The sequence below is a fragment of the Ogataea parapolymorpha genome, chromosome V (genome assembly GCF_000187245.1).
Source record: "Ogataea parapolymorpha DL-1 chromosome V, whole genome shotgun sequence".
In the NCBI taxonomy this organism is placed as follows: domain Eukaryota; kingdom Fungi; phylum Ascomycota; class Pichiomycetes; order Pichiales; family Pichiaceae; genus Ogataea; species Ogataea parapolymorpha.
The window spans coordinates 313537-333768 of NC_027862.1; the positions used below are offsets into that span (position 1 = coordinate 313537).

Sequence of the window (20232 nt, forward strand, 5' to 3'; positions counted from 1 at the left end):
AGCCGTAAAGTGGCCAGAAACGTCCCGCTCAGAAAAGTAACTACAAGGCGTGTCCGTTGTCGTCGTTCTATTCATCTAATATACAGTAATTATAGTTTATCTCACTCTGCCTGCTCGTTGTCCTGTTTCTCGCCTACCCACAAAACGTTGTTGCACCGCACAAACAGTTCATCACCAAGTTCCGTGCTCGTTTCGGCGGCGGTGTCGATCTCCTTGACGTCTTTGTCCAGCAAAAGATTCATGTAATTGTCGATAGAGAGCAGCTTTCCGTGGTACTCTATATTGTTGAACTTCAGCTTTATCACCACAGGCTTGCCGACAAGCGACTGCAGATAGGGTTTAGGATTGATGGGCTGGAAAGACATGGTACAAAGCACTTGAATTATATTTTTTTTGCACTAATTTTTCAGTCATATTTATAAACGGGTGTAAATTCTGCTATGTTACTGTCTTCTATCTTTTGATTAGTACATCTATTTGGCACCCTTAAAGCTCGTCAGCATATGGAACAGCGTCGACGTCACCAACAACAGCCAAGTTGAATTTAGGAACGGAAACAGAGTCTTTAGCAGCAGAAATATCGACAGACGAGCCCTGGGCAGCCTGGTTGTAGGTAGCCAGAGCCTTGTACTTGGAAAGGCCCTTGGCCTCCTTGAGAAGCTTGGCAGCCTGGGAAACCAGAGCACCGGTCTCAGCACCAGATGGAGAGGTGATGGAGATGTAGAACAGAGCAGCACCGTCGTATGGGACAACCTTGGCGTCGACAGCGGCAGAGGAGCTGGCTGGGAGCGAGGACTTGGCATATGCAGCAAGAAGAGAGTACGTAGCAACGTCAGAGGCGGCCACACCAATCACGGCAGCGGTTGGGCCGGCCTGTCTGATTCTGGCGTCCTGGCCAGCCACAGATTTCTGTGGAGCAGGCGAAGTCTCACCAGCAGGAAGCTTGGACAGAGGAGATTCAGAAATGAATTTTTTCAGGTCGGCCTCGACAACATTGGATCCAACAACCTCAACATTGCCGTCCAGGAACACAGACTTGGCGTACTGGGCAATGTCCTCGGATGTGTACGATTTGGAGCCGTCGTAGAAAAGTGGCTTACCCAGGCCCGTTCTAAAGGTGATGGCGTGCAAAGCTTCCAGGGCCTTGAAGTCAGGGCTGCTGTTGGCGACCGCAGCCTCAGTCTTGGAGTATGGGAGGGCGATCTCGGTCAGTTCGTGAGGTCTGAAAAGAGTTCCGGTCAAAACGTCGCCAATAGCGTTGACGTAATATGGCAGAGCTTCCTTCAGGAACTTGGCCTCAAGCACCAGCGAGTCTCTGGTGACAGTGGCCTTGTATTCTCCTCCCAGCAGTTCGGATTCTCTCTTCAGTCTCAAACCGCTTCTGGCCTCGGTGTTGAGGAAGCTGGACGATGCAAGCAGGTGAGCCAGACCTGGGGCACTGGCCTTGGAACCTGCGTTTTTCACAATCACCTTGAGAGACGAAACTCCCGATCCTGGAGCCTCGACAGTGGTCACCTTGACGGCCTTTGGCACAGTCGTGGAGAAAGATCTGATCGACGTTCTTGCAAACATTCTTGCCCTGTTGTACTCGGATGGAAAACTTTTTTAACTTAAATGTTTGTTATAATTTCTAGCTAATTGGTTAGCCTGAAAAACTACACATCTCCCGGTGCGTCGTGGGGAAGATATTTTTTTCCACGGGATCACGGCGGCCAAAAGATTTTGGGAGCTGGCCGCCGAGGCCGGCTCGCTTCCCATGGCTCTACGTCCTACTTCACTTGTACAAGCGCCTCTATACCATATTTTTCATTACACGACACACTCAATGTAGTCATTGTGGGATTGGGCTTTCCTGTCCATCCCCTTGATTCGACAACTTGAGTGCTTTTATAAATTCTTCTTCTGTGATTGGACGGTGTAAATATTGTGACATCCGTCCACCACGACTAGGTCTTGGTCCTACTTTTCTCTTCTTCATCCGGGCTGTGTTCTTTCCCGCTTATGTAAGGTGTGCTCTTTTTTTTTTCATAAATTTTTACGTATCTGAGATCACATACCATGTCGGCTCGAGAAGGGGCTCCTACAGAGCTTCCACTGTCTATGAAGACTAAATCTCCCGAGTCGTTCTTGTTTACTTCTCTTTTGAAGCTGGTTCTCGGAGAGCAGGCGGCATATGTGTTTGGCATTCTTCTAGATCACAAAAGACTTACGCTGCCTCAATTGCAGAAGATGTGCAAGATGAAGATGTCGGCGGTGAAAAAGTCGCTTGTTTCTCTGCTACAACTGGAATGTGCCGTGTATTTTGAAGAAACCAATTTTATCACCGATAAATCACAGACATACTACTCGTCTTCGTTCTCTGGCTGCTACAAGTTTCTGTATGCCAACGCGATCATAAATGATATTCATCGCGACTACGGTGAGCTCCATGCCGCCATTGTCCAACAGGTTCTGGTGAATGGGCATTTGACTACCGGAGAGTACCTCAAGAACGTGGACGGGGCAGCTCAGGCGGAAGAGACAGAGAAGGCGTTCTCGATTCTCGTCCTTGAAAAGTGGCTAGTTCCAATTGACGAGTTGCATTTCCAGAGCAAGTACGATCTTTTCCACAAAGTGTATCAACAACAAACGGCGATTTTCAACGCGGAAAATAAGGGAAAGGTGATTTCTCAGGCAAAAAAGCTTCAGGTGATCAAGGAAGAGACCAGAAGAAAACATCAACAGCTCATGGGCGAGGACAAAGTCCGCTCGCGGCTTTTTCAATCGGACTCGAGTTCGATGTTTCAAAAGGTCAACCCAGATATTCCCTTGACGTTCAGTCTCGATAGATACTTGAAGAGATTACGGTCTTTGCATTTTGCCTCAGAAGCCAGACACAAAGTGGGCGAGATTTCTTCTAGAATTTATGCTCTTATACTCAATCGGCTAGAAGCCAAGTCAGCGGATGTTGAGAATCCAGAGCTCAGGCTGGAAAAATATCTTGCCAATGTTGGACAGTCAGGAGTGGGCCTAGATCCTCGTGTAGTGGAGCAAATCCGTGGCAGATACGAGCTGAAAGACCAGGAGAGGGGCATGAATATAACCGTCAGCGAGGTGTACAAGGAGCTTGTGAGGAACGGTGAGAAGTTTGGCGTTACTATCGCCAGCGTGAAAAATACAATTGCTGATCCATCGTTGGAATTTGGTCGCAAGCGGAAAACCGACGACCACTCCAATGGATTTCCTGGTGTGAAAAAGGTCAAGATCGAGGTGGACGAGGTCCTGGAAAGACTCGGATCTCATGATTCGGACGACGAAAACGAACATGACGACCCAGATAACCCGGATCCGCGCATTATGTCCACCCTCATGCAGCATCTGAAGCTTCTGGCCGCAGATCCCAAATTTCCATTTCTTGCCGAGACAGATCTGGGACAATTCCATGTTCCTTACACTCGACTGTCTCCAATTTTGGCCAAACATGTGTTCAAACAGTATGTGAAGGCCATCATAGGGCCGGACGCACTAAAAGTCTTAAATTGCATTGAAGACAAACGGCTTACCGACGAAAAGGCGGTGAGCAAGCTTGTGCTGATGAAAGAGGCCTCAGTCAGGAACATCTTGAGTCGCCTACTCAGGTTTAACATTATAGAATTGCAGGAGATTCCTAAAACCCAGGATCGGTCTGCGATGCGGTCCGTGTATGCATTTAGATTCAAGCCACAGCCGGCGATTGAGATGTTCAAAAAGTCCATCCTGTTCAATATGGGCGAGGTTTTGGAGAAACTTGAGCAATATAAAAAGCAAAACAAAATCCTGCTGGATAAAGTCAACAGAGAGGACGTGAAGGGCAGAGAACAAGAACTCCTGCTTCCGTCCGAGCTGAAGCAGTTAGAACAATATTACGAGTACGAAAGCACCTGGATCACGAAACTTGGCAGACTCCGTACTGCCATTGACGTTTTCGAGTTTCTAACGGCATAAGCATGATAGTCATAATAATAATTCGATGTACACTACGATTTTCGCGTCAGTCCATGGATTAGATAAAAATGTTTTTTTTTCGTAAAATAATGAGCCATTCTTTTTTTATTTATAAGAAAGATGACTGATTTTGAAGGCATAGCACAGTACTTGTCTATAAAGAGGAATTAATTCATTCAAATCAGTGAAGTCATACATTAGTCAAAGCATAAACATTGGCACATTTTTAAGTCATCAAGCCACACGGTTTGCAATTACTTACTGCCCGGTCTATTATTGTGGGTTTTTTATCGCAAGTCTGTGGGTTTGGTGTTTTCTTATCGGATTTGCCCTCAAATCAATTTTTTGATCAAACACTCACAGCTTAATTTCGCCTACTCACCGCTCCATTACTGCCCTCTATTGCTACAATTGATTCTACTGTGGTCTGTCTTTGTAAATTAATCAGCAATGAGCTCGGTGAGAAGACCTTCAAAACTTTTATCTGAGAAGCAGTCAGATAAGCTAGCGCAAATCATCCAGAACTTCTTTCTCAAGGCGGCACATGTGATATTCCATTTCCGAGTGGCGTTTCCATCAGTAGTATTGCAGCCAGATGATAGTTACGGCGCGATGGGCGATAGCTTTGCACAATCCAAATATAATAACAGATGGTTCAATCTGGACCTTGGCAACTATGAGATTCCGAGAACCGAGCTTTCTCTCTGGCGAAACAAAGACATACTGTCGTTACCCCCGCTGGTGCTGGAAACCTTTTTGGACTTAAGAGGGCTCAGCTCTAATCAAACACTCATGCTTGATGACGTGATCGTGAAAACAAGCAAAAAAAGTGAGATCGTGTTGGAGAGATGGCTCATTGAGTTTGACCTCAGCACCTTCGACAATGAGGTAATGGAGTTCCCGTCCATTTATAAGAAGATCATCATTTTGTTTCGGTCATTGTACCTGCTGGCGGGTCTACTTCCAAGTTATAAATTGCGGGACAAACTGGTGAAATCTAAATCGAAAAACAGCGCCATCCATGTCTCGTGCCGCATATTAGACGGTTCCAAGCCAATTACTTCGAAAGGAAGAATAGGACTGAGCAAAAAGCTCCTGAGCGAAGACGAGCACACGAGCTCCAAAAAATTACAGCCTATCTTGACGCCAATAGGAGCATTGAGAGTTTCTGTTTCCTATCGTACCAATTGCAACTTCCAGGTCAGCGATAATGAGGAGGCTCTTTCATCTCAGTTCATGCTGGACCATCTCCCATCGGTTCGCACTAATTACGACAGCGATGGCAACAGTCTTACCTCTCCGATGGATTATCTACAAAACAGGGTCTCATCTGCATCGATCCATTTGTCTGACCAGTCACCAAGAAGGAGATCGTCGACCAGATCGGTCCAGCTCTTCAAAGTCGGCTCGATCAACTCGTCGTCTTCTCCTCCCCCTGGTGCCACACAGAGCAACCAAAGTGTGTCTTCGTTCTCGACATCAAAACCTATTCCTGTCACTTTGAATAAAACGAACTCCAGCGCATCTTTGGTGCCCATACTACGGCAAAATAGAGATTCGCTGCCCAAGTCAATTGGGTCTATGGTGCAAAATCAGATGCAAGAAACAGGGCATCAGGTGTCCTCCAACTCGAGAAGGTTTTCGTCGTCGTTTGGATCCAGGTTTCGGACAGTTTCGAGCAGAAACAATAGTCTCGACGGCCAGTTGGTTGTCGCTAATCAGCCCTTTTCGACGCCAAACAATCCTATATTGCATAATTTCCGCTCAAGAAACAAATCTCCGTCGGTGTCGTCCACTGAACTGGGCCCCTCGAGCTCTATTTACATGGATGACGACCTTGACAGTTTCATGAAGATGCTGGACTCGAAACCGGATTTGAGATTCCCGTCGAACTCCCCATCGGTGTATGAAGATCCTCTCGCAAATTTCAAGACGTTCCAAAAATCAAATGATTTCCTCACGTTGGAACAGCAGCAGCACGGCTCACCATCGTCAAACCAGATCATGATACACAGCCAAAGTCAAACCTCCCAGTCTCAGGTATTCAAACGGACGGTTTCCTCCGACAGGTCACGCAGAGGATCTGTTTCTTCCAACTACTCGCCTTCCTCGCAGGCGCTCAGGCCGGGAGTTTCTGCGCCAATGGTAACGCCTTCGGTGACATATGGGAAATTCCACGCGTCGTCAGGCTCGCCATCGAACTCCTCGCTGGCACAATATCTTCGGCACAATTCGTCGCCTCCTGCATCGGCAACAGCGGTGGCTACGGTCCACAACAGTCTACGGAGGCTTACTAGCTCGTCACAACGCACAAATACAAATTCCACAAACAGCAGCACCCGACCAGTCAATCCAGAGCTGCTCAAACTCAAGTCTTTCAACGAAGACGTGTTCGAGTCGGATGACGACGAGCACGATGAACATTCGCCTCGCTCCACAGACACCAAGTCAAGAAACACAGGGCCTTCTAGTGGACATGCTGAGGACGACGAGGATGATTTGTTATTTGCTATGAGTGACATGACACTAGCCAAGAATAACCAAGAGTTTTAATTTATTATAATTATAGTGTACTAATGCATGTCATGAACATCCCTTTAGTGCAATGTAGCCGTCAACGTTGCTTGGATTAAGAAGAAGAGAGCGCTGGATCGCCCGTAGCTCACCTGTCTCGATGTACGCGTTACTCAGCTCGCCAGCGTCCACGCTCTTCGAGTTCAGGCAAACGTTTAGATGCACATGTCTATCCAGTTTTTTCCAGGTGTATGCGTCTGCCGGGAACATAAATGCGTTTCTCTGCCAGATGGTAGCCGTTCCCGTGCCCATTCTTGATTCCAGCTGCTCAAGGAAAAATGGCACGCTGCTTGCTGTGTCGTCTATTCTCTCTTTCAAGGACAGCGACTCTAATTCTTCCTTGATTGCTGGATAGAACTCTTCAAGGTTTTCGACTAGCGAGATGGAGGCCAGAGTCAGTGCAACGAGCAGCGACGTTCCGTAGTTCTCAATGTGGTTGAACAGCTCGTCAATGGCAGCCTGTTTAGTGTCCTCTGTGTTGCAATCATGAAGAACTTGAGCGATCAGAACAACGATTCTCCTAGAGTCTGGGAAAGAGTCCAAAATTTTCTTGAACTCCACCAGCGCCGAGTCGAAGTCATCTTTGAAGAAACTAGACAGTCCCAGCACAGCCAGCGACGAGAGCATGATTTTCTGCACCTCTTCGGTCAGCTCGTCTATCTCTTCCAGCAAGTCCATAGACTGCTCGCTGACCTCAATCGCCTGGTCGTACTCCTGCGAGCCCAGATACATTCTTGAAAGCTGGGCAAGGGCAGTGGACAGCGCAACGGCTATTTCTGGAGAATTTTCCTGCTCGTACTTTTTTTCCAGTAAGGCACAGAGCTGCTGGGAGTAGCGAAGCCCCGTCTCAAAGTCACGCACTCGCTCAATGATCAAAGTGGCCACTTGCAATGCTAGCCTATCCTTTGGATAGTACTTGAGGTAGCTCAGGATGGAAAGATTGGCCACATTGAGCTCCTGGACAGAATCCAAGTTCTGCTCGTCGATCTCGCTGCCAATAAGCGATTTCACAACGGAAAAACTGTACAGCAGCATCGACAAGGGGCTCTTTCCGTTGGACATCACGTGAGCATGGGTTAGCAGCTGCGAGGCCGACTTGTTGTCGCCCTTGGCCTCTTCAACGAGCGCTCTTCCGGTCCAACAGGTCGCCTGCCCCGGAGCAAGCGACTGCACCCGCAAGAAACACTGGTTTGCAAGGTCCAGGTCGCCGTGATGCATGTACAACACCGCCAGATGAGTCCACGGGGCCGGGTCACGTGGCGACAGAGATGAGGCCTTGATGAAGCAGTGCTGAGCCACTTTTGGGCTCTGCACCAGAGAGACAATTCCTAACGAGTTCCAGTACTCCGGGTTGTCGTTTTCAAGGACGATCGCCTGTTTGAACGCCTTGATGGAGCATTCTTGGAGATGAGTTTTTTCGAGTCTCAGAAATGCCACCAGATAGGCCACGCCGAGGTTGTACGTCACCGAGGAGCGCAGGAGCCGTGCTGCGCCGTCACCGGTCACGGAAAGTGCTACGCGCGCGCTCTCGATCATGTAGTAGCACGTCTTGTCCACTTTGCTGTTGCTTGTTTTTAGCTTGTTGTAATTCTCGTCTTCGCCCATCTCCTTTAGCAACCGTACGCTGCTTGTCTCCGGGACACGGCGAATGATAAATTCTAGATCGTCAAACGGAATGTGCTCGATGTGCGATTCGACGGTCAGCAGAAGTTTCAACAGCTCCGAAAGCAGACGCCAGAGACTGGGAGCATGTGGATCCAAATCTGCTGCTTTTCTGAGAGCCTCGAACGCCTTGAGTGCCGTGTCCATCGACCGTGCTATGTGGCTGTTGCTGATTTCGTAGTTGGTCTTCATTATCAGCGTCTCAGCGAGCCGATTGACAATGCACAGCTCGTCTGGCCTGGTGTCGGCAATTTTCTCCAAGTGGAATATGCTGTCCTGGAATTCTCCCATCTCGCCTAAAACAACCGCAAACAAGTAGATGCCGTGCCAGTTATCCGGTTCCAGCTCCAGCGCCTTGTTGAAAACTTTCAGCGCGGCGTCCAGCCGTCCACGAGCAAGATACCCTTCGCCCAGCCCGATCCACGAGTCCACGTCCGAGGAGTTCATCCGAAGACCGTTTTGGAACAGTTCGATGGCCTTACTGTCGTCCTGGCGCTCAAGAGCAGCACATCCAAGCATCCTGTACGGCCAGGACCCGTCCTCGTCCAAGGATAGCATGGCCAGGCGTCCCTGTTCGCTGTCGATCACTCTTTGACAAACAACCTCCACCATCTCCCAGTCTTTGTTGGCACTGAAATAATTGGCCAGCTCCCGCGCAGCAAGCATGTCTCCGGCGTTCAATTCGAAAGCTTTGGTCAGACACTTTAAGGCCCGTGTCTGGTTGTCGTAAAACGTGAGATAAATGTAACCTAGCGAACTGTAAGGCGCAGAGAGCGATTCCGACTGTTTAAGGGCCTCGATTAGCAAGTTGAACGCCGACTTTACCAGCCCAGCAGCAGTTTCCTCATCTGGGCTTTCCAGACTCTTCAATTCCATCAAATATGACTCAGCCATGCGCCAGAGCGTGGTGCCACGCATTTCCAGGGAGTTGGGGTCTGTACCGTCAATAAGCTTATACGCCTTTTGCAGTCCCTCGCGTCCTTCGGAATAGCGGCCAATTTGGATAATACTCCAGCTGTACTCAAGATTCGCTTGTAAGTGGTCCGGTGCGTCCTCCAGCACCTTTTCCAATAGCTCTGAGGCGGCCGCGTAATTTTTCTGCTCCACTAATATGAGACCCTTGCCAATTCTGGCCTGGACGTCCGTTGGCGAGCTGGCTAGAACAGAGTCGTAGAGTCTTAGTGCCTGTGAAAAGTGCCGTGGAGGCTCGTAGTAGGTGTATGCCGTGGCCAGAGACAGCAGAGAGTCCTTTTTGGTGTTCTTGAGCTCCAAAAGCGTCTTTTTCTGCTCTTTCGAAACGAGAGTCACCAGTTGTTTGGCATACTCAAGAGCACTCTCGTACTCCCGCAGATGCAAATAGTAAGCGACAACTATGCGGTGCGCAAGAATCGACTCCGCTGCCACCTTAATGCCCTGGATCATCAGCTCGAGCACGTCGGCAGCAGAGAGGTCCTCAGAGCTATTTCCCTGCTCTGCCTCCTCCAGGGGTAGAGCGGACTCGTCGTTTGGGTCGTCCTCGGTATCTTCTGTGGTTTTGATGTTTTTCAGGACACGCTTGTTCTTTCTGTTGTGTCTTCTTTTCGATTTTTTCTCAACCTTGAGATACTCCTTGACTCTTTTTCTATCAAAAGGAGAAATGTCCGAGGAAACAAAAGCATACAGCACTGCGCCCAACCCAACGTTTCCAAACAGCTTGATATAATCGGCAACGACGATGAGATCCAGCGAATCGAACGATTTCAGGTCCAGCCAGTCCAAATAGAGGTCCCACGCGTGCTGAACAGGATTATTCACAATCACCATGCCATGGGCCATGTCGAAAACCTCTGCAAACAGTTGCTTCTTCTCTTCTGGAGGCGACGCCTTCATGAGCTCGTATTTCTGCTCCAACAAACGCGACTCCATTTTGCGGCGATAAAAGTCGTCTGTGCAAATATCGATATATCTCTGGCACAACTCCGACAGCTTGAACTGCTTATGTGCGGTCACAATCACCTTGTTGTACGCCAGCTGGCTTTTTTCAGACATGTTTGAGATTCCGGTCAGCTTGTTTTTGAACAACTGCGACTTCACGTAGTTGTTCTGCTTTTCCTGTACTATGTTAATCAGTTGGTAGAGTGCGATTTCTGGTTTTTCAAACATTTCTCCCATCAGGTCGCCAAGCTCTGCGCCAGGGATAACCTGGCGATAGTAGTACTCTGTGAGCTCTGGGATCTTGCGCTTGAATTTTTTCAGATAATCTCGCACCTCTGTCACCACCTCTGTGAGAGGATCGTTCTTAGCAAGCAAACTGTTGGCCAGCCCGGTCACTACCGCAAAAAACCGCTTGTAATCGGTACTATCCCGTTGCAACTCGAGCATTCCCTTCCATGCGAGGATTTCATCCGGATTTATCTTCGCAGCCTGCTCGTAGGACGCAAATGCCTTGGCATCGTCCTTCAACATATGCAGCGCCTTGCCCTTGAAGATATATGCAAAGTAGTTGTTCTTGTCGTGTTCCTCAATGATCTTGTCGCAGCAGTATATCACGTAATTCGGGTCGTCATCTTTGAATGACTGCTTGGCAGCCTTTAACAGACTATTCACCGACATTGCAGGGTGAATTAATTTATCTTGAAAAATAAAAAAGGTGCACAGATTATTTTTGTTTACATTAGATTATTTATCATGAGTGTAAGTAATTGAGAAAGTGTGCGAGAATCTGACAAATAGACAGCAGAGTGGAGCATCAGCGCACTCTCCAGAGAGCAGGTTGCTCATTGGAAAGGAGTTTTTGACATCATCGACCAAGATCACGACGGAAAGATCACAGAGGAAGATATCAAAAACACGTACAGCAGCCTCGGATTGAAGGACGAGGGAGAGGCCCAAAAGATGATGGCAGAGGCTGGTTCTCACGGGCTGGTATTTAACGGGTTTTTGAGACTGATGGGCTCGAAATACGGCGACTTCAGCGACCGCAGCGAGCTGGAACAGGTGTTTGCAACCTTCAAAGACGACTCCAAAACTGTGAACGCCGCAGAGCTCAACGAGCATCTCACAAGCGTGAGCAGGACAAACCAGGATATTCAGTTGAGCAAGGAGGATATCAACAAAGTGCTTAAGGCGTTCAGTAAGAAGAGCGATCTTACGGGAAAAACCGCCTTCGCAGCCGACAAGTTTATCGACACGGTTTCACATTAGGCAAATACAGAGCGAGTCAATGATACATTCTATGCCAAACGATAAATAAAATACAGGTCCATTATTGATCAATAATCAGCTCGTCGACACTCCAATCCTCGTATGAGCCGTCAGGCAGGTATCTTCTGATGATAAGCGGGATTTTTCTCTGCGAGAGTTCTTTGAGGGCGATTTGCAACGGGTCAGTCTCTCCCTCGATGTCGACCAGGACAGGAGCATTCATGGAGATCTGTAGAGCTCTGGTACCCAATATTCTTGCTCTTTCGTATTTGGTCATGTATGGCGTGGTTGTGCGCTGGTCTTTAGGAATCGCGAGGTTCTTGGCCTTCTTGTGCGTGCTCCCGTTGGCAAAAGCGTCGGCGTCGTCTGGTCCCAGGCCTCCTTTCACGATCGTCTTTCCGTCTTCAGTTTCCAGTGGATCCTCGTCACTGAACCGCTCCTCCTCGCTCAGCTCCATGTTCTCCTCGAAGTCGTCAAACTTTTCGTTTTTGAATCCATCCTCATCATAATCTGCCATGTTGCGTCAATTGGAGGTCTATTGAAGACTAACAAACAACACCGTTATTTTGAAAAATTTTTGCTAAGACAAGGGTTCCGGGTAACAAGAGTAAAATAAAATATAAAATATTTAATTTAGCATTTGATAAGGAATGGCTTCTGGGGATTCTTTGGGGAAGCGAAAATTAGGCGATCCCGTGCCCCTAGAGCCGTCAAAAAATCCGAAAATTTTAGATGTTCCTCCGGGAATAATATCGCCCGAGCCTTCGTCCAGGAACTCTTCGCGGAGCTCCTCGAGATCCAGCTCCCCTTCTAAACTGAAAAAATATTTCTGTCACTATGAGGACTGCGGCAAGGCGTACGCCAAGCCATCGCTACTAGAACAACACATACGCACGCACACCAATGAAAGACCATTTAACTGCTCTTCTTGTGGACAGTCGTTTATCAGAAAAGACCATTTGCAACGACATATGCTCAAACACACTGACGAGGACGCCAAACCGCTGCACTGCTCGATTTGCGGCAAGGGCGTGAACACCAACCAGCATCTGCGGCGACACGAAAAGACGCATTATAAATCGTTCAAGTGCAGTCATGAAAATTGCGCCGAGTCATTCTACAAACACCAGTCTCTCAAGGCACACATCAATTCTGTGCACAATGCTTCGCGACTGACGTGCGAAGAATGCGGCAAGAGCTTCAGCCGTCCGGGCCGACTCTCCGATCATATGGAAAAACACCACAGTTCCACGCCAAAGCTCATTTGCGAGTATCCTGGCTGTTTCAAAGCGTTCAAGGTGTGGTCTGCCTTGCAACTGCACATAAAATCCGAGCATTCTAAGCTCTCATGCGATATCTGCGGGAAGCGCTGCGTGGGACCAACAGGATTGGCCAATCACATGAAGATTCACGACGAAACGACGGCCGTCAAGATATGGAAATGCTCGCTCTGTGACGAAAGATACCAAAAAAAGGAGGATCTAACACAGCATTACGAAAAAAGCCATCCGGACCACCAGAGCAACGAGGAGCTGCAGTACGCCTCTTCGGCCGACTCGCCGATCGACGAGGTGCTTGTCTCGAAGCCAACGAAGCAGACGTTCCAGAAACAGCTCAAGAAGGGCAGAATCGGATCTGTAATCAACCTGTTGGTTTCCAACGTGAACGAACGCACCATTTTGTGCGATCTGTGCGGTAGAGGGTTCAAGAAGGACTACGATCTGCGCAGACACCTGGAATGGCATGAAAAAAAGGCCAATTTACAGTAACTAGATAGTTCAAGGTCCCTTAATATATATTGTGCGCTTGGGTATTAACTGTTGTTCCATACTGGATGGATCCTCATCAGAGGAGAACGTAAAAGAGCACGGTAAGAACACCGAGCAATGCTGATGGTGCTTTGGAGACGGCTATGCCGGAGTAAACGGACAGGCCGGCAGAGTTGGAATAGCTACCACGAGATGCAGTCACCGTGGTAAGCGTCTGGCTGCCGTTGGCGTCTGTAGTCAAAATCGCGGAGGCACCGGCTGGCACGCTGGTTGTGATCAGCAGCGTGTTTCCTTTGGAATCAGTGCCCGTGATGGTTGTTTTGTAGCCTGTGGCGGAAATGGTGGTCGAGTGGCCGCTTGCATCTGTGGTCACAATAGCTCCGTTCGACGGGCTGACGGAGGAGCCGGAGGAGCCGGAGGAGCCGGAGGAGTCATTGGACGAGCCGTCAAAAGAGTTGTCGGAGGATCTGCCAGAGGATCCATTGGATGATCCACTGGATGATCCGTCTGCATTTGAGGTTCCCGTAGCACTTGCTTCTTTCACGGTAGTGTATACAATGTTGCCGTCAGCGTTGGTGGTGGCGGTGATGTAGCCGTCTGAGCCGGAGCTATAGGATGTGGCCAGGACTGTATTTCCTTTTTGGTCCGTCGTCTGGTACAGAGCGACGCCCGAGGCAAGACTCGTAGTGATCACCGTGGTGTCACCGTTAGAGTTCACACTGGTGACCACCGTCTGGCCTGCCTGTGTCGCGGTGGTTTTCGCATTATTTGTGGTTTTGGAGCTGGTTGTCGAGCCACTCGTTCGGCTCGAAGATGTCTTGATGGTCTCGCCGTGAGGGTCTCCCTTGCTGGAAGTCATGGCAGACCCGTCGATAGATGTCAGTGTGTCGTCGTCGTCGTCAGAAACGACACTGGTCTCTTTGGCAACCACGGTGGTGAGCACGGTGGTCTTGCCGTCGCTATTTGTTGTGGTGAGGATCTGGGTCGTTTGGGCTGACGACTCCGAAGAGCTGGGCTTGATCACGCCGCTGGACGACGTGGCACTCAGCTTGATGGTATAGTACCAGGAGTCGGCTCTTTTCACTTTGGATCCAGACGCAAGCGAGATGTAAACGTCGACGGAGCCCGGCTTGGTGTTGTCTGGCTCGTGTCCGGTGATTTCGAAGCTGGCCGCTGAACTGCTCTGCGGGATGGTGCCCGAGCTGGCGCTGTCGATCTCGAAGTTGTCCTCGTTGGAAGTGGAATACGACACAGAGCCGCGTTCCATGATGCTCGAAGGAATGGAGAAATCTATGAATATTTTGTCTCCTTCGTAGGTGATGGTGTAGGTAGGGGCGTCTGTGGACGAGGCCGACGCTGTAGACGAGCTTGAAGTGGAGGACGGAGTGGAGGTAGCCGTATGGGTCAGAGAGACGGAGGTGCTCAGATACATTGTGGTGTCTGGGTCGGTGAATGTGAAGGTGGCATCGTAGTCGTTCTCTGCTCTCTTTTTCAGGGCCTGGTTGCTGTCGACCGGCCTGATGGCAAAGCCAACGTTGTAGGCGCCGCCTGGAGCATGGGTGAGAGGATAGGACATGTCGATGGAGGTGTTGGCCAGATTGGAGAACGAGCCGTTCAAAGAGGACCCGTCGTAGTCGAAATGGTAGTACTGGTCGACAAAGACCCAGTTGTTTTCGCTTTCTGCGCTGATTCCAAACGGCGTGAAGTTGGACGGGACGTGGATCTCGAAAACGCCGTAGCCGGTGTCGTTGTCCTGGTAAGCCGAGATGGTCGGGTGGATCTCGACAAAGCCGGACGCGTTGAGGAACACTGTTCCGGCATTTTCGGTGTCAAGTGTGGCGTTTGCCTCGTAGCTGCCGGTGATGACATCCATGGCATAGAACGAGGCCAGGAACCCGAAGTCTGCGCTGACAAGGTCGTCCACACACACGTCTGTCCCGCTGGCGGCCGTTGTGGCAGTATAGGACACTTTTCCGTTACTGAGAGCGATGTCTGCCGGGTAGAAGTCGTCCCGGTCGAATTCCCAGTTGTCTCCCTGGTCCATTTCAATGGAGTACGAGCCGTAGCTAGACGGAACGTAGATTCCCCAGTAATATGTCGAGGACTCCTGAATAAACTTCATGTACGGAGTAGGGGTGCACGGAGTGGTGGAGGAGAGTGAAGAGAGTGATGGAGAGAGAATGGTCGAAGAGGACAGATCTGGGGAGAGAATGGCTGAAGAGGACAGGTCTGTGGATGGTGACGATGCGGTCTGTGACGATGGTGGCCCCGAGACCGAGGCCGTGGATGGCACGGACACTGTGGCCGCCGGTGACGGTGGTGGTGTTTGTGGTGAGCGTGTCTGCGATGAGGACGGCTGAGATGGAGCCACGAGAGAATCCGTTTCAGTTGGGGCACCCGGTGGAGGCGGAGCAGACGAAGAATCCGGGATATCAGGGAGCGATGGTGATGTTTGTGTGGAGAACGGTGGGGGTGGCGGGATTTGAGGGCCCGACACTGACATTGACACTGAGGGCTCGTGGTCTGGGATTGTGAGAGATAACGAAGTAACTTCTGGAAGCGAGATTGAAGGACTGCCTGGACTCGCCGTGGGGACAGTTGGGAACACGGGAGAGATTTCTGGAAGAGACAGGGAGGGAAACGAAAGGGATGGAAAGGAAGGACCTTCTGGAAAGGACAACGATGGGACGATTTCGGGGATCGACAAGGAAGGCATGAGGTCCGTGGTCGAAGAGGACGGAAGAGAAAGGTCGGGCGACGAGAACGAAGGCAAAGTGGAGGACTCGTTGTGGTAAAAGCTGGACCTGAAAGTGGCCGAGGTTAGAGGGTCAACGCCGTGGGAGGAATTGGTGTACCTCCCAAATTGGTAATAGCCCCCATATTCCGGATATGTGGCCACAGTTTGCAAAGCGAAGTATGACGCCCAACCGACGGCACTAACTATGTTCACCATGGTGGAAGACACTAGTGTTACAAGAAAAGACACCAAGGAATTATAAGTAAAGTTTTCAGCTCCTGTGGAAAAAGGTTCATTAGGTTCTGCACTGTACGACAGTAATAACGCTTCCCAAATTAGAAAATTTTTGTTTTTCGTCGCAGATGCACGGAAACAGGCGCTGGTAATTAGTGGCTGTATAGGCGCAAACAGGACTAATCGGCCTGGTGCGGGTGGGCTTCATGCACGCTGCTGCGGACTCGCCCAGGTTCTTGGTTCGGCATGTTGTTGCAATTCGGGCCGAAAAGTGTGTGACAATGCACGAATGCGGTAAACTTTCGGCTTGCATACGCAGATCTCAGGACCGTTTCCGACCCAGAGTTATGATTTTCCCGGAAGGGGAGAAACGACATTCGGATTACAGATCGCTCGTGCAAAAGCAGCGTCGAAAGCCACCAGGTGTGCACTATGTCTCTCATGCTGAAAAACAGCCGGCCATGGCCAGCTCACTCTGAGTCGAATTGTTCCTGTCCGTAAGGCTGTGCATATGCTAAATTCGGCTGTGCCAAAAAAACTCTCACCAATTATGGAACAATTGGCGTACGCCCCAGCAACGTCGCGCTCGGTCTCGGAGAGCCTGATCCGCCGCGCCAAGCAGTCTCTAGACCATGAGATCCCCCTCTTTGAGTCGAATCGCCAAAGAGACCGCACCGAGTCGCTTGCAGAACTGTACTCCATCATAGTGGCGATCAACGTTCTGGAGAAATCTTTCATCAAGGACAAATTCCACGACAATGAAGAGTACTACACGAACACGGTTATGCGACTGATTAACCAGTATAACCTCATTCTCAAGGACGACGAAATCAAGAAAGAATTCGACGACCTGGATAAATTCGTACAGCGTTTGCAATTGGACTGTCCTCTGGCCGTGAAACGCATCCAAATCGGCCTCCCGGCAACCGCCACCCAATCGCACGGCTCTTCAGCAGCCGTGAACCTCGCTCCGTCCGCCAGCGGAAGCGAGATCGCGCTCAAGGGCAAAGCAATTGCCGAGGCAACGGGCTCTTTTATTACGCTAATGGACGCAATCAAGCTCAATTACAACAATAAAGAACAACTCCACCCGTTGCTCACTGACATCGTGACCAGCACAAACAAGGTGTTTGGCGACTACGACGGTCGCGCCAAGCTCGTGCAATGGCTGATCAAGCTCAATAATTTAAAGCTGAATGAGTCGCTCACCGAAGAAGAGCTGAAGGAGTTTCTCTGGGACATCGACGTGGCTTACAAGGGCTTCTTTAGTTTGCTTGAATGAATCGGGTTACGACACATTGTATGTCGCATTGCGACAGAACTCCAGTATTCTCTTTGCTCCACGCATGCAGCCGGTCGAGACTGCCAATTGTCTACAGAATATTCCCGTGCAGGCCATATAAAAATAGGGCTCCCACCTCGCACCGTGTACGAGAACAGGAAGCGAATCTCTGATTTTAATTTGTGGAGATCTAAAAAACAAAGAAAAACAATCTTTCGACTTAGCTCTTTCGTTTGCCTCCTAACTTTCACTCGTTTCTTTGCTCTAGCTACCATGTTGGGATATAAATCTTTGCTGAGCGTTCTTTGCTCGCTTTCTGTCACCAGTGCCATGATTCCTATCGAAATAATTGGAAATCGGTTCATCAAGCCAGCCGTGGACGCAAGAGACGCCGGCGAGGTTTTCTTCGTCACCGGAGTCGACTATCAGCCAGGCGGATCTTCAGGCTACCAGGACTCCAACCCCACCGACGTTCTTTCCGACGCAGAGGCCTGCTACAGAGACGCTTACGTCTTGCAGAACCTGGGCTCGAAAGTCAACGTTATCAGAGTTTACACCGTGAACCCTGAGCTCAACCACGACGAGTGCATGTCCATCTTCAACTCTGCGGGCATATACGTCATGATCGATGTCAACTCGCCGCTCTCGGGCGAGTCTCTGGACAGATACAACCCAAGCCAATCGTACACTTACTCCTACATGGAGAGGGTGTTCAAGATGGTTGACGCTTTCAAAAACTACCCTAACCTGCTCGGATTCTTCAGTGGTAACGAGGTCATCAACGACGCAAAGTCCGCTGGAGTCGATCCAAAGTATCTCCGTGCCGTTCAGAGAGACATCAAGCAGTACATCGAAAATAACGCCAACAGAACCATCCCTGTTGGCTACTCTGCCGCCGACGTTTTGGAAGATGGACTCAGAGAGGTCACCTTGGAGTACATGCTTTGCTCTATCGACGGCGACGAGGACGATCTTTCCAAGTCCGACTTCTTTGGTATCAACTCTTACGAATGGTGTTCTGGCGTGTCCGACTGGGCTTCTTCCGGCTACGGCGAGCTCAACAAAACCATTTCGAACTCCACAATCCCTGTGTTTTTCTCTGAGTACGGCTGCATCACCAAAACCCCGCGAACTTTCGACGAAGTGAGCGAGGGTGTCTATGGGGGACTGGTCAACACCTTAAGCGGTGGCCTGATTTACGAGTACTCGACAGAAGCTAATGACTACGGTCTGGTGGAAATTGCAAGCAATGGTTCTGTCACCATCAAGAAAGACTACGACAACCTCAAGTCGCAGCTCGAGAACTCGACTATTCCAACAATCTACTCTGACGAGGTGTCGAAGGCCAGAATCGTCACATGTGACAAGGCTTATTTGAAATCGCTCTCCTCAGTCTTTGACGTCGACTTTGATCTTCCTGACGCCCCAGACGGAGTTGAGGATATGATTCTGTATGGTGCCAACAACTCGAATGTCGGTAAAATCGTGGACATCGACATTAGAGCCTCGAATTACACTATTTTCGATACCGATGGCACGGAGATCACTTCTGCGGTCATTTCGGTGGCCTCTACAAACACCATCAACAGTCAGACCGGCACGTCCGCATCCGGCAGTGTTCACCATCCTTCCACAACGTCGTCTGCGTCGTCGGCCTCTTCAGTGTCGCCAACGTCTTCGTCCTCCAGAGGACAGGGTAACCGCAATGCCCAATGTGCGGGTCTGCTCTCGGGCCTGACCGTTGCCCTTTTGGCCTTGTTGTAGAGACTTTATATTTTTATTTAAAAAATGAATTATTTATGCGACATAAAATATGTTGCGACTTGCCAAACAAAATTAAATCAAAAAACATAATCTGTTCTAAATGACGAAAGCTTCCGAAACCGTGCTCGCAATATTTACTCTTTCTGCAATCTACTTCTCGCTACTAGTTGGCGTCATTCCATTGCCGAAAATTGTCCAGCAGGAAGTGTTGCCTGTGGTGCCATGGTGGGCTCTCGTGTCGTTTGGCTGTTACGCATTGGGCACGCTGGGTTATGGAGTCTTCACCTTCAAAGACAAGGAAGACAAATATCACGAGTTGCTCGGCGAAATTGCTGAGGCCAAGGAGTTTTTGAAGAAAAATGGTGTCGATATCGAATAATGCTAGAATATATCGGTAATACAAATTAAATACAACGGGCCTATGCTTGCGCCGCTACCCTGGAATCGGATTGCTGCCGGTGTTTCGATTTCAGCTTTTTTTCCAGCTGTGTAAAAACCTGCAACCCCAGTGGCATCTCCACATGCCTCTCCTGCCTCACGTTCTTTTCCTTGAGTTCTTCCGGAATGTATTTGGCAGGTAGATAGTCGGGAGGTGGATCAAAGCCTACCGGCCATTTCTCCTTCACGTCGTCACCCTGCTCCATGAGCTTTTGGGCAGCCAGCTTGGTGAGCTGTTTCCACTCCTCCAGGTCCTCTCCATAAAGCTCCCACACACAATTCACGCAGCCACTCATACAACAATTGTCCGGCTCTATAGGGCGTTTCGGCACCATCACTCCAGCGATATTCCTCTGTATGCTTCTATACGAAACGTCTCGTCTGGAGGACTTGTCTGACTTATTCTTTCCAGAAAATCCAAAGATCTTGTCTATATCGGGGTTATCAGCGGCGGTTTTAGGTCTAGTATCAAAGGTCAAGGACATGGTTCGAACACTTTCGTCGTCAGATTTGGCTTTTTGGTTGCGCGATTTGGCCATCAAGCGATAGAAGTCCATTTTATCAGACTGTAGCACATGCGACGAGGACGAAAGCAGTCTCTTCTGGCATATTCGTATCATTTTATT

At 49.6% G+C, this 20232-nt stretch overlaps 13 protein-coding genes across 13 annotated transcripts; 7 read left to right on the forward strand and 6 right to left on the reverse strand.

The window, feature by feature from the left end:
* Window positions 1-101: 101 nt before the first annotated feature.
* Window positions 102-365, reverse strand: HPODL_03956 (Small nuclear ribonucleoprotein F; the record flags this gene model as incomplete). Its single annotated transcript, XM_014078735.1, has 1 exon — window positions 102-365. One exon carries the CDS (start codon window positions 363-365, stop codon window positions 102-104), a length of 264 nt encoding a protein of 87 aa, XP_013934210.1.
* A 121-nt stretch (window positions 366-486) lies between these two features.
* HPODL_03957 (ubiquinol cytochrome-c reductase core protein 2) lies at window positions 487-1572 on the reverse strand (the record flags this gene model as incomplete). The annotated part of the gene is made up of 1 exon (XM_014078736.1): window positions 487-1572. The coding sequence occupies one exon, from the start codon at window positions 1570-1572 to the stop codon at window positions 487-489; it is 1086 nt and encodes a 361-aa protein (XP_013934211.1).
* Window positions 1573-2100: 528 nt separating this feature from the next.
* HPODL_03958 (DNA-directed RNA polymerase III subunit C3) lies at window positions 2101-3963 on the forward strand (the record flags this gene model as incomplete). The annotated part of the gene is made up of 1 exon (XM_014078737.1): window positions 2101-3963. The coding sequence occupies one exon, from the start codon at window positions 2101-2103 to the stop codon at window positions 3961-3963; it is 1863 nt and encodes a 620-aa protein (XP_013934212.1).
* Window positions 3964-4413: 450 nt separating this feature from the next.
* HPODL_03959 (Autophagy-related protein 13) lies at window positions 4414-6516 on the forward strand (the record flags this gene model as incomplete). The annotated part of the gene is made up of 1 exon (XM_014078738.1): window positions 4414-6516. The coding sequence occupies one exon, from the start codon at window positions 4414-4416 to the stop codon at window positions 6514-6516; it is 2103 nt and encodes a 700-aa protein (XP_013934213.1).
* Window positions 6517-6546: 30 nt separating this feature from the next.
* Window positions 6547-10791, reverse strand: HPODL_03960 (Superkiller protein 3; the record flags this gene model as incomplete). The annotated part of the gene is made up of 1 exon (XM_014078739.1): window positions 6547-10791. One exon carries the CDS (start codon window positions 10789-10791, stop codon window positions 6547-6549), a length of 4245 nt encoding a protein of 1414 aa, XP_013934214.1.
* A 75-nt stretch (window positions 10792-10866) lies between these two features.
* Window positions 10867-11382, forward strand: HPODL_03961 (uncharacterized protein; the record flags this gene model as incomplete). Its single annotated transcript, XM_014078740.1, has 2 exons — window positions 10867-10872; window positions 10912-11382. 2 exons carry the CDS (start codon window positions 10867-10869, stop codon window positions 11380-11382), a joined length of 477 nt encoding a protein of 158 aa, XP_013934215.1.
* Window positions 11383-11443: 61 nt separating this feature from the next.
* HPODL_03962 (subunit common to RNA polymerases I, II, and III) lies at window positions 11444-11899 on the reverse strand (the record flags this gene model as incomplete). The annotated part of the gene is made up of 1 exon (XM_014078741.1): window positions 11444-11899. The coding sequence occupies one exon, from the start codon at window positions 11897-11899 to the stop codon at window positions 11444-11446; it is 456 nt and encodes a 151-aa protein (XP_013934216.1).
* A 133-nt stretch (window positions 11900-12032) lies between these two features.
* On the forward strand, window positions 12033-13151 carry HPODL_03963 (Strongly-conserved Zn-finger binding protein (TFIIIA); the record flags this gene model as incomplete). Its single annotated transcript, XM_014078742.1, has 1 exon — window positions 12033-13151. One exon carries the CDS (start codon window positions 12033-12035, stop codon window positions 13149-13151), a length of 1119 nt encoding a protein of 372 aa, XP_013934217.1.
* A 76-nt stretch (window positions 13152-13227) lies between these two features.
* On the reverse strand, window positions 13228-15273 carry HPODL_03964 (uncharacterized protein; the record flags this gene model as incomplete). Its single annotated transcript, XM_014078743.1, has 1 exon — window positions 13228-15273. The coding sequence occupies one exon, from the start codon at window positions 15271-15273 to the stop codon at window positions 13228-13230; it is 2046 nt and encodes a 681-aa protein (XP_013934218.1).
* A 1399-nt stretch (window positions 15274-16672) lies between these two features.
* Window positions 16673-17404, forward strand: HPODL_03965 (Component of the ESCRT-I complex (Stp22p, Srn2p, Vps28p, and Mvb12p), which is involved in ubiquitin; the record flags this gene model as incomplete). The annotated part of the gene is made up of 1 exon (XM_014078744.1): window positions 16673-17404. The coding sequence occupies one exon, from the start codon at window positions 16673-16675 to the stop codon at window positions 17402-17404; it is 732 nt and encodes a 243-aa protein (XP_013934219.1).
* A 273-nt stretch (window positions 17405-17677) lies between these two features.
* Window positions 17678-19168, forward strand: HPODL_03966 (1,3-beta-glucanosyltransferase GAS3; the record flags this gene model as incomplete). The annotated part of the gene is made up of 1 exon (XM_014078745.1): window positions 17678-19168. One exon carries the CDS (start codon window positions 17678-17680, stop codon window positions 19166-19168), a length of 1491 nt encoding a protein of 496 aa, XP_013934220.1.
* A 100-nt stretch (window positions 19169-19268) lies between these two features.
* On the forward strand, window positions 19269-19547 carry HPODL_03967 (uncharacterized protein; the record flags this gene model as incomplete). Its single annotated transcript, XM_014078746.1, has 1 exon — window positions 19269-19547. The coding sequence occupies one exon, from the start codon at window positions 19269-19271 to the stop codon at window positions 19545-19547; it is 279 nt and encodes a 92-aa protein (XP_013934221.1).
* Window positions 19548-19587: 40 nt separating this feature from the next.
* Window positions 19588-20226, reverse strand: HPODL_03968 (uncharacterized protein; the record flags this gene model as incomplete). The annotated part of the gene is made up of 1 exon (XM_014078747.1): window positions 19588-20226. One exon carries the CDS (start codon window positions 20224-20226, stop codon window positions 19588-19590), a length of 639 nt encoding a protein of 212 aa, XP_013934222.1.
* Between the last annotated feature and the right edge of the window lie 6 nt (window positions 20227-20232).